This window comes from Ctenopharyngodon idella, chromosome 15 (genome assembly GCF_019924925.1).
Source record: "Ctenopharyngodon idella isolate HZGC_01 chromosome 15, HZGC01, whole genome shotgun sequence".
NCBI classification, from domain to species: domain Eukaryota; kingdom Metazoa; phylum Chordata; class Actinopteri; order Cypriniformes; family Xenocyprididae; genus Ctenopharyngodon; species Ctenopharyngodon idella.
In genome coordinates this window covers 18,240,125-18,252,827 of record NC_067234.1, presented here as the reverse complement: position 1 = coordinate 18,252,827, position 12,703 = coordinate 18,240,125, and the positions used below count along the sequence as shown (strand labels likewise).

At 35.0% G+C, this 12,703-nt stretch overlaps 1 protein-coding gene across 3 annotated transcripts; it reads right to left on the bottom strand.

The window, feature by feature from the left end:
• Positions 1-447: 447 nt before the first annotated feature.
• On the bottom strand, positions 448-3,647 carry LOC127495424 (NLR family CARD domain-containing protein 3-like). Of its 3 annotated transcripts, XM_051862271.1 has the most exons (4): positions 2,834-3,647; positions 2,555-2,668; positions 2,173-2,286; positions 448-2,069 (listed from the first exon to the last, which is right to left on the bottom strand). In XM_051862271.1, exons 1-4 carry the CDS (start codon positions 2,881-2,883, stop codon positions 650-652), a joined length of 1,698 nt encoding a protein of 565 aa, XP_051718231.1. In that variant the 5' UTR covers positions 2,884-3,647; the 3' UTR covers positions 448-649. The 3 variants fall into 3 exon arrangements, with proteins under 3 accessions (XP_051718231.1, XP_051718232.1, XP_051718233.1); XM_051862272.1 differs by lacking the exon at positions 2,555-2,668; XM_051862273.1 differs by lacking the exon at positions 2,834-3,647 and having other exon boundaries at positions 2,173-2,281.
• Positions 3,648-12,703: the final 9,056 nt, after the last annotated feature.

Genomic DNA, 12,703 nt, shown 5'->3' with positions numbered 1-12,703 from the left:
TAAATTAGCTGTTTCTCCAGTTGTTTGTTTGGTCTTAATTTCTTTTATGTAATTTATTTAAAAACAAATATTTAAAAAATTATGTGCAAGAACATTCAACTGGTAAACCTGAATTATTTATTCATACACAAATTCTCTGACTTTGTTTGAATGTTTGAAGGAATTTTACATTGTTTAGAAAAACACATCAAAATACTGACAACTAAACTCTGGACAACTTCTGCAGCACTGAAGATTTATTAACTTTTATTTTCTTGATGTTTTAACAGTGAAGTGATTGTTCTCAGTGACACTTACTGAACTGATCTGGATTCTTTAATCACAGGCAGCAGCTTCTGAAGAACTTTCAAATCTTCAGCTTTATTGTTTCCTAGAATAAACTTCTTGAGATCAAACTCATCCAGCATTTTCTCTGAGGTCAACAACACAAAAGCTACAGCTGACCACTGAGATGAAGAGAGTTTGGTTTTCTTTATTCTTCCAGATTTCAGATTCTGTTGTATTTCCTCCACTAGTGAATGATCACCCAGTTCATTCAGACAGTGGAACAGATTGATGGATTTCTCTGGAGAGTCAATGGTCCTGATCTTCTTCTTGATGTACTCAACTGTTTTCTCGTTGCTGTCAGATCTGCTTCTTCTCTGTTTCATTAGTCCTTGTAGGAGAATCTGATGAGACTCCGCAGGAAAAGGTCCAGATGTCCATTTTTACTCTGTAGAGCCTCATTCACAGCTCTCTGATGGAGATCGGATAATGAAACATGTTTAAACCTCTCCTTAACTTTAGACTGCAAACTCTGTTTGGTGATTTGGTCAAACACATTTGTGTTGCTGTTAGTGAAGGAGAGGTGCACATATAGAGCTGCTAGATGTTCCTGAACGCTCAGATGAACAAAGCAGAAGACTTTCCCCTGATACCAGCCAAACTCCTCTCTGAAGATCTGAGTGCACAATCCTGAGTACACTGATGCTTCTGTCACATCAATGCCACACTCTCTCAGGTCTTCCTCATAGAAGATCACATTTCTTTTCACAAGCTGCTGAAAAGCCACTTTCCCTAGTTTGAGGATCATGTCTTCATCTGTCACGTTTTTCTCATAGTCCTTCTCATGTTTGATGTCAGTCTGAAGGATCAGGAAGTGTGTGTACATTTGAGAGAGAGTCTTGGGAATCTCTCCACTCTCTGCTTCACTCATCATCTTCTCTAGAACAGCGGCTGAGATCCAGCAGAACACTGGGATGTGGCACATGATGTAGAGGCTCCTTGAGGACTTCAGGTGTGAGATGATTGTATTGGCCAGACTCTGATCACTGATTCTCTTCCTGAAGTATTCCTCCTTCTGTGGATCATTGAAGCCTCGTACCTCTGTCACTCGATGGACACACTCAGAAGGGACAAGATCAGCTGCTGCTGGTCTGGAGGTGATCCAGATGAGAGCAGAGGGAAGCAGATTCCCCACAATGAGGTTCGTCAGCAGCACGTCCACTGAGGCTGATTCACTTACATCACACAACCTCACATCGCTCTGAAAATCCAGAGACAGACGACACTCGTCCAGACCATCAAAGATGAACAACACTTTATATTTGTCACTGGATATTTCCATTTCCTTTGTTTCAGGGAAAAAGACATGAAGAAGATCTGAAAGACTGAGTGTTTTGTCCTTCATCAAATTGATCTCTCTGAAAGGAAGTGGAAATATGAGCTGGACGTCCTGATTCTCTTTCCCTTCAGCCCAGTCCAGGATGAACTTCTGCACAGAGACTGTTTTTCCAATGCCAGCGACTCCCTTTGTCAGCACAGTTCTGATGGGTTTGTCTTGTCCAGGTAAAGGTCTAAAGATGTCATTGCATTGGATCGGTGTGTCCTCTGCTGCTGCTCTCCTGGATTGTGTCTCAATCTGTCTCACCTCATGCTCATTACTGATCTCTCCACTCTCACTCTCTGTGATGTAGAGCTCTGTGTAGATCTCATTCAGGAGTGTTGGGTTTCCCTGCTGTGTTGTTCCCTCATACAGACACTCAAACTTCTTCATCAGATTTGATCTAAACCTTTTGAGGACTTCATGGCTGTAAAATTAAAATACCTCATTATTACTTGAGATAATAAGCAGAAAGTCATTTTTGTATTCTGTATCATAATTAAATCATATCTTTTACAGAAATGTTATACCTCAGATCAGTCTGTGTATCTCCACTCTGAAAATGTATTTTATGACCCATAGGCTCGTCACTCCTCATAGACACACAGCTGGGCTCTGGTTCTGTTCTCTTCTGATGAACTGAACTGTAACAGAGAGAGATTAAAGTGAATGCTTTAAATTACTGTATTAAAAAAACAAACAAACAAAAAAACATTCTTTTATCCATAGAAACACTTTAAGGTTTTTTATTCACACTATGTTGATACAAAAACTGTACTTTCAACTAAGCACTCTCATAGATGTGTGTCTCTGTGTGAGCAACACTATTTATGTTAAAATATCAGATAAAGATAAAAATAACTATAAACAAATTACAAAAATAATTATTCAATATTTACAGATGTGTTATACCTGAGATCAGTCTGTGTATCTCCACTCTTAAAATGTAATGGTGGATTCATAGACCTGTCACTCCTCATAGACACACAGTTGGGCTCTGGTTCTGATCTCTTCTGATCAACTGAACTATAACAGAGACAGATTTGATTCTTTATGATTATAATAATTTTATTACAAGGTCTTTAAAAAGTATTTTTCATCAAAAGCACTTTAGGTCTTGTCTTGTTTGTAATAAACTTTTTACTTAAAAACATCTATATTTTAAATGTAATTTATGTTTATTCAAAGTACCTGCATTCAGGAGAAACATCTTCATCTCTGGATGTTTGTGTGTCATCCATGATGAATCTGAACAGTTGAAACAGAATCTGATCTCCAACACTCTGGACGGAAATGACAACAACAACAATTCAGCTCAACTGGTCAGAAACAGGATCACGAGGCGGTGACGTTCACTCAAACACACTATTTTTCCATCCAAAGTTGCGAATTTAACTTATGCGCAAAATTGCAATATCGCATAAAACATTTGAGAATAAAGCACCGTTTCCATCAAGTGAGTCAAAGAGAACAAAATCGTCACTTCCTGATAAACTCGTGCTAAATATCGCTAAGAAACGTAGAAGAAGCCACTGTATATAATAATTTTCGTATAGCTACAATAAATTATTTGCGTCACAGATCGCGCAGACGAAACACAATAAACCTCAGAGGGGAAGCTGCTGTTTATACGACAGTTATGGGAGGAATTATACCGAACCAGTTTGACGACAAACTTCTGACTGACCAAAACAGCATTTCAGATGCTTTTCAACAAGATTTTTCCGCTGGTTATTACAGTTATGCCGTCCCATCGCGCAAATTCACATGATTTTTTTTTTTTTTTTTTTTAATGCGCAATTTATTCGGTAAATGTATTTCCATCGTAGTTTATGCTAAAGTTTTCTTATCGGATAAAAAAATTATCCGACTCAAACGAGCGCAAAATGGGGAACATCAACTCTGAACATTCACTTTCACTTTATCCACCTATTTCCGGGAGGCGCTACTAAACGGAAACAGTGTTCTGATGACTCAAGAGTTGCAACTATGGCAGCTAAGAAGGCATGCATTGTATATGTATATGCATTCCTCTTTCAGATACTGCTAATTTACAAAGAACTACCTCATATTGGAAGTTGAATATTTCACTGCTCAAGTACAATGAAGTAAAGGATAAAATTAATTTCATAATCACTAATTATTGGGAAAACGCTAATAAGGAAAACAATTTTTTGCAGTAATTGGGAATTGGCGAAATATGAAATTGGTAAATACTTAAGTAGTTTTAGTAGCAAATTGACTAAAAAGAAAAGAAATTAAGAGAGTAATATCTAAAATCTAAAATCTTCTATCTAATATGGTTCTGTCTGATGCTGAAAAAGTTGAGCTTGCGCATCATCAAAATGCGTTAGATGAGTTTTACAAACAAAAAGCTGAGGGAGCGTTTGTTAGATCACGGAAAAGATGGATTGAGGAAGGTGAGCAAAACTCTTATTTTTTTTTAGACTAGAAAAACAACAAATGAAAAAAAAAATTGATTGGAAAGCTTATAATTGATGGATCTCTCTGTGAAGACCAAAAGGACATTGCCAATTTCTGTGCTAAATTCTATCACGATTTATATATATCTAAATTTAACAATCAGCATGCTCATGATTCTTTTGAGTCGTTATTTTCCATTAATCAATTAAGTAACACTGATCAAGCCATTTGCGATTCTCCCATTACTTTAAAAGAAATTGAAGAAGCAATTAAATCTTTAAAAATCAATAAATCCCCTGGCACAGATGGTCTAACGTCAGAATTCTATCTGTTCAGTAAAAACATTGCCCCTTTTTTGTTAAACGTCTTTAAGGAAAGCATAAATAAATCTTCTCTCCCACCTACACTATGCCAAGGACTGATCACTTTAATTCCCAAGCCAAGTAAAAATATTACTTTATTAGATAATTGGCATCCAATAACATTATTAAACATTGATTATAAAGTAATTGCTTTAGTATTTGCCAAAAGATTAAAAGGAGTATTACATTCTATTATTGATGAAACACAATCTGGCTTTATGCCAAATAGACACATATCTAATAACATAAGATTGATATTAGACATTTCAGATTATTCTGATATAATTTATAATGACAGCTTCATCTTTTTCTTAGATTATTATAAAGCTTTTGATACTTTAGAAGACAGTTTTTTATTTTAAGATGGGCTTTGGTGATTATTTCTGCAAGATGGTTAAAATGTTATATGTGAATGGAAATAGCTCAATTAAACTAAAAAACGGTACTTCTCCCAGGTTTTCTCTAAATCGTGGTGTTTGTCAAGGATGCTCAGTGTCTCCTTATTTGTTTTTAATTACAGTGCAGTTTCTTAATTTACATATTAAAAGGAGTAACCTAAAAGGCATCACTGTTGGAAATGCAGAATTAATCATTAGTCAATTAGCTCATGACACAGCATTGTTTTTAGAAGACTCCTCTCAAATCTCAGTAGCCTTAAATGTCCTTCAATAATTTTCTAAAGCTTCTGGTCTAAACCTTAACATTGATAAATGTGAATTATTTCCCATCAAAAGTTGTAATGTCTTTTCAATCTGTGGCATAGCTGTTAAAAGCCCTGTTAAATATCTTGGTATAGAAATAACTAAAGAAAAAAATAGATGTGCAACTAATTTTAATCTGATTATTGAAAAAACTAAAAAAAAAAAAAACTTAATTGCTGGCTTCAAAGGGATCTATCTATTAAAGGAAGAGTTTTGCTCACTAAGGCCGAAGGTCTTTCACGCCTCTCTTATGCGGCCCAATCTCTCTATGTAGATAAGCCTACATTGATTGATAGAGCTCTAACAGATTTTGTCTGGAAGAACAAAAGCCATTATATGAAGAAATCTGTTATTTTAAACTTTTACAACAAAGGTGGCTTAAATTTTATTGATTTTAGTTCTTTAAATTACACTTTCAAAATAAATTGGCTTCATCTATATTTGAAAAATCAAGATTCCATCTGGAATATTTTCCCTCAACAAGCTTTTTCATATATTGGAGGTATACGATTTTTATTGATGTGCAACTATAACTTATCAAAAATTCCTATCAAACATTCAAATTTCCACCAACAGGTACTTTTGGCGTGGGCTTTAATATATAAACATAATTGCACTCCCCATAAATTCTTTATTTGGAACAATCAAAATATTTTATACAAAAACAGTTTTTTGATCAGTGGTTTAATAACGGTTTACTTTTAGTTTGTCAGCTATTTAACAACAAAGGTTTACTAATGACTTACGCAGAATTTCTTTCAGAATACAATATGCCAGTTACTCCCAAAGATTTTGCCATAGTTATGGGAGCGATACCAACAGGAATCTGTATGCTTTTTAAAAATTGCGTTCACTCTCCTACTATAAACACTTTTTTCCCTGAGCCAATAGACACTCCAATATGTAAAACATGTTTTTCAGAAAAAAAAAAGATAGAAACAAAGTTAGATACCTATTTCTTGAAGATATTATCTCGATATCTCCTGCAATCTTTTACTGGAATAATTTATTTCAAAATTTAAAGTGGAAAAAGATTTGGCCTTTACAACAAAAATATTTTCTCACCAATAAAGTAAAAGAAGTGTCTTTCAAAATAATAAATAAATTTTACCCTGTTAAATATTTTATGATTAAATATAAAACCAATATTGATACAAGATGCTCATTTTGCCAAGTGCACACAGAAACTGTCTATCATTTATTTTGGTCATGTTTCTATACTGAACAACCATGGAAAAATATTGAAACATTTATTAAAGGTAATATCCAACAAGATATATCTGTAACTTTTAAAGATATTATTTTTTGACACTTTGATTCTGATTATAATAAAAACAAAGCTTGTTTTGTTATAAATTTAATTTATTTTCTTTGCAAATTGTATATCCATAAATGTAAATTCACTAACAACAAACCAATTTTTCTTGTTTTTTTGAAAGAATTTAAAATGTATCTTAACACCATTTCATCCTCTATAAATAAGAAAGCAAGAAGAACAACCTCAATTTGTAATGACTTTAATTTGTATACTCTAATTGAAATGTAAATTAATATCTTACCCTCATGTTTTTTTTTCTTTAACTATTTTTCTCTTTTCTTTCTCTTTTAGCATTTATGATTATTTTTCTCTGTTCTGTATGTTCAGATGACATTAGACATATTGTTGATATATGTTGTGTACTCTATACAAAATTGTATCATTATTGTCATCTTTATAATGTTTGCAATAAAAAAAGGCCATTCTTTGTGTTCTTTTTGAAGAATTTTCAGAGCCTGATGAAGTCGGTATAAATACGTGTTTAATAGTTCCAGATCTATACTTGTGCTCTTATATTTATTTGCCATTAATGTAAATAAACAAGTACAAACAATATACTTGCTCTTGTGAATTTATGTTGATGTTAATTACATTTACGAGCTGTTTCTTTAATACCACGCGTGGTTTGCATGTTGTTGATGATTGGGCTGACATTTTTGACACACCCACCAAACAAGAGAAAACGTCGGTGCGTTCCAAATGGGATATATCGCCCTCCGAAGGGCACTTCGGAGTGAAAACAATCATGGCCGCCATATTGAAGGGTCATTCCAGACTGAAGTGCTCAAAACTGGCCACTTCAAAGGGCCCTTCGGAATGAAGTATTTCGAAGGGTACAACTGATGGACACTTCGGGCCCCCATGATCCTTTGCACAGGGAAGTTTGGCGTCACAGAATGGGTACAGGAGGCTCGAAGTTCAATTTTACCTATAAATGTATGTAGCCTATAGTATTTTTCTATACTACTGTAATATTTATACAAGTTAGATTTGGTACATTAATATGGTCAAAACGACATTGCACTTCACCAAAAATACTTTACAGCTCCCTTTATCAGTCCATTCAAATGTTTAACCCCTTAACCGTCACAGTCCGGCTGGTCGGACGCTTCCCGACCAACACACCCATGTAGGCCCCACATGGTTTAGCCCAGATTAAACACTACCCAGTGTGAACACTACAGGCTGTTACATGTAACACTGAAATATGCTGGAGTTAATGAGATAATTAGGTGATGAGCAGAATCACCGAAGGACAGAGGAACAACAAGAACTACGACTTCAGCCACAGAATTAGATGAAATCAACTGAAGATAAAAGACATTAAATCTCTCAAGATCTGATTAAACAACTCCACAAACAGCATTACCAGCTTCATTTATTACTAACCAGATTGACTTTATTTCTGACATACATCTACAAAAGTTGTTATTTAATTCACTATTCTAATGACTGAGCTTTATATGAGCAAAATGTTGTTAAGTTCGTGTTGGATCTCGTTCAACCCGGAAACCGTAGCAAAACGCTGCGCACCGGTTTGAGCTTGAACGTGCCTAAAAAGTAATCCCTAAACCCCATCCCGAACCTAAACCTACCCATTTTATACAGAATGTTAAAACATAAACATAATGTGCAGAAATGTGTAGGAAAATGACAATTTTAGTAAAAATATAACATTAAAACGATATTTTGAGCCACTAATCCTACACCTACCCCTAAACCTACCCATAACCATTTCTTTAAACTACCTACTAATATAAATAAAAGAATGACAGACAAACAAGCGTAATCACAATAATTTTTTTTTTTTTTTGTTGCGAAAATGTCAAAAGTGGTACCAAAAGTAGTTCAAATGATGATGAGTTCCAGTCACAGTCCTCTCTGGCGGTAATAGTTTTTTATAGGGAACAGAGCAGAATTTAATTTATTAATCCATGAAAATATGATAAATCCGGCTTCTCTCCGTGAAGGCGCGCACTCATTTTAAATGTCAATCCACTGAAACACGGCATGTCGCAATCTGTGACGAAGCAGGTGAGAACCAATGAGCGTTCGATATCAGTGCCGTAAACCATGTCGTAACGCTTCTCGAGGGTGGCGCTACTTTCAAATTTGAATCATAACGAGCGCGAGCTTTGACTGTGACGGTCGCTGTTGCTGAGAATGAAGATGAAGATCGATGGATAAAGGGCTGAATTTGGATCTGTTCCTTACAAACATATGGATTCTAAAGATTTGGAGTACAGCGAACAAATAAAATGGATGTGATTTGTGAATTTATGTTGTGCTTTGGTGTATCTTATGGTTGTATTGTCAGTCACTGCATAGGAGAAAACGCCTTCTGTGTCTCACAGCAAACAAACTATTACAAAATGGTTAAACAATTACAGAAAATTTATTCATAAGGTTTTAAATTGTAGTCTTGTTTAACATTATGCAATCCTCCGAAACGAGCAGCACAAGTCACGAACAGAAATGTTATTTCATATTAAGGAGTAAACTGCTTTCAATAAATTCGACTAAAAACAACATTAAATCATTAAAGCCACGATTTTAATATTAATACATGGGAATTCATATACACTAACACTTCAAGTTACATGATTTACGTTTTTATTGCTGTTAATACGTAAGTATTTTTACGTTTTAGTCCTCTAAATACGTCAATGTTGTACGTTTTTGTGTGTATGAAAACGTAAGTAAATGTACGTGTGGTAGAACCACAACTTACACAAAAATACACACGTATTCTCATGAGATCACGTTGCTCAGATACATGCAGTCTTGCGCAGTCCGCAGTTCTATATTTATGCAATTCGTACAAGATTAAGTTAAAGTAAAATTGTTGTTCATTATTTGGTAAATGTTATCGAAAACGATCCTGATATTTATCTGGTATATCCCACATGCACAGGTGTCGACAATGTCGACTTATCGTTACAGCCCTACACCGACCAAGCAAATAAATATAGTAAACAATAGGATGAAAACGACAAACTATTGTCATGTTTTTTGCAACAAAATACGTTTTATTGTGTCCTGAAAGCGATCTGTCTAGCGCTCTCTTTCAAACAGACGCACACCCGCGCAGAAACAATCTTACAACTGATTCATCCAGGAATGAAACTGTGTTCTGCTGTGTTGATGTATGGTTGGCTGAGTAAAAAGGATAAAGTATTTGGCAAATCTGTGTCTAAAATGTTATAACTTTATTAGACCATATGTTTTTTAGTCTTTCATTTATGATGCTGTGTAGGGTGACCATATGTGCCATTTTCTCAGGACGCGTCCTGTTCAGGATTTCTAAATTGCCTAAAATGGCACGATATTGGTCGATTATGTATAATTCACGCTATTGGTCAAATCATTTTTCAGTCATTACCTTCCGCAAATATGAAAACAAAACCAAAATTGGGACATTTTATGCAACTTGGAAATCCTGGACAGAACCGGTCCTGGGAAAATGGCACATATGGTCACCCTAATGTTGTGTTAATTTGTTTGAAAATCTTTTTATTATTATTTTAGAATTTCCTTGTTTATGTCTAAACAAAGGAGCTAAATGTAAGAAAAATGGATAAGTGTAAACTGAGATTGACTATTTAAGAAATTTAATACTTTTGACCTTTGTACAAACTAAAAGGAAAACATCTTTGTGACATTTTATAGCAACCTCATTTGAACCAGAACTTTATTATAGGCCTATATATGTTGTATATATATGGCTATATCAGATTCTTATATTATTTGTTAAATATATTTTCTCCAGATTAACTGTGCAGTTTATGAGACCTGATGTAACCTAAACTCCTTCCTCACTGAATGAAGCTTCTTTCTGGTGTGAATACGTATGTGTGTTTGTTAAGATGGTCTTTTTGTGAAAAACTCCCACATTAGACACAAATGTAGCCTCTGACCTGCATGAACTTCAGGTGTTTATTCAGTTGTGTTCAGAAACTAAACTTCTTGCTTATGTTCAAGTTGGTCATGTGAATTCACCGCGCTGACCAACAGAAAGCTGATTGTTTTAAAGTGACCTCTGTGTGAGCTGTGCTTCATTCATCTCTACACTATTCACACCTGACCTGTTTTTGCACATGAAATGTATCATTTTGAACACACCTTTACTGTTGTAAAAGAAATATCACACTCATGCTGTTGATCAAAACATATATCTGAATTGTTTTCACTTATTGTTTTGGTTACATTTGTTTCATATCTTTAATTTGACTGTCTAAATGAGAAGGCTTTTCAATTAAAGAATGTTCTTAAATATAAAGACAATAAATACATCAATCTAAGAGCAAAACTTCTGCTGCTCCCTAAAATACAGAACAACATCTCTACAAATCTTGTGAGATTTCAAACCAACATTCTTTGAACAAACTGAAAACAGCTTTATTTGAACAATAAAATAACATTTGCATGATCAGAATCTCATTTATTTGAGCAGCTGCACAGACGCTAACTGAGACCTGATTCTTGAGGTTTATGTGTCCGCATGTGTTTGTTTAAGTGGCTTTTTTGTGTGAAACTCCTTCCACACTTCGAGCAGCTGAACGGTTTTTCATCACTATGAATCCTCTGGTGCTGCTTCAAATGGCTCACTGCTATAAAGCACATGTGATCCCGCACAACATCATGTACTTTTTGGTGCTGTTTCAGAGTCCATGCGTGAGAAACTCTTTTCACACAAAGGACACTTATGGAGCCTCTCATTCATATGAATTGTCAGGTGTTTTTTTAGATTTGGCACTGAGGTGAAATTTTTCCCACACTGATCACAATTAAATGCTTTTTCTCCAGAGTGATGACACATATGATAAGTGAGTCCTGATGACTGTATGAAGCTCCTCCCACACTGACGGCACGTGTGCGGCTTCTTTCCAGTGTGAATTCTTTCATGTGTCACAAGGTGGTTTTTACCTTTGAAACTCAGTCCACATTGAGGGGAATAAAGTCAATGTCCAGCATTGAGAAACTGTTTCAATAAATATGTAAAGCATTCTGGCTCGTCTATTGTGTCCCATTATATGAGAGCTGTGTGTGGAGGGAGTGTGTGTTCATCTCTGTGTTTTTATGAAGGTATGAATGTGTTTATGCATCAATTTGCCCACGTCGTGTTAAACTATGCTGTATAGCTGTTTTGTGTGTGTGCTAATTGTCAAAATCCAAAATGTATTTTTAATTATTAGAAACAAATTTTTTATATGAAAAAGTTAATAATTGTATTTTTATTGCCAAAATATTTTACTTTGTCTTGCATATCTTATTCATTAGATTCTGTCATATGGTCATGTTACAGTGTGCCTCACCTACGGGGCATGTTGTCACATTTCACTTCCATTCTTTCGAGGTAAATAAAGAAAAAGTAGGCTATATGCTCTAATAATGAAACAAAACCACATTTTTGTAATAGACGTGTGAAATTATTGTGGAAAAAATAAATTCTCTGAACCTCAAGTGGATTTACACAAAATGAGAAAGCTAAAAAAGTGTTAGGTTGTGCCCCGCTCTCCCCTACCTATAGTGGCCGATAAGTGTATACTCATATAGTCAGAGTATATATATCCAAAGCAGAGGAATTTTAATGTTGTCAGCGACACTAAGCAGAGTTTTGCTGCTGTAGTGAACATTCACCATAAGAGAAACTGGTTGTCAATCCTGATCTTGTCAATTTAAGTGATATTTCTTCTAAAGTCAGTACTGTACTTGTCAGTGATGTAATGATTTTTCATGACAGCACAGATGGCGACTGAGATGTTTCATGTCTAAAAAACTCTTTCCACACTGATGGCTCTCATGAGATTTCTCTCTAGTGTGAAATACTTTTTGTGTGAAAATCTTTCTCTTGCATGTGCCAGTTTGTAGATGTGTTGACAAGTACAGGACTGACTTTAGAAGAAATATCACTTTAATTCTACTACAGCTGATCTGAGACTGAGTTTTAACCTTCCATCAAAATGAGTGAGTGAGTTTACTGAACCCAGAACAAAAGGAATAATGTAATTAAGGATGGATGGACACCTTGCAGTTTAAGGAGCAGAATGAAGTGAGATCCAGATCTGAGGAAACTGCACACATCTGTTCAGTTTACAAACACTGTATCCAACAGACAAATAAATGACAAAAGAGTTTATCAGTGTTTTGAGGTCTAAGAGAGGAGAAACATGGTCACCTCTCCACACTTTTTTTTTTCTCATACTCTGAGGAAAATGTGCAACAAGCAGAAAGTTACAGATTTAATATTATTATA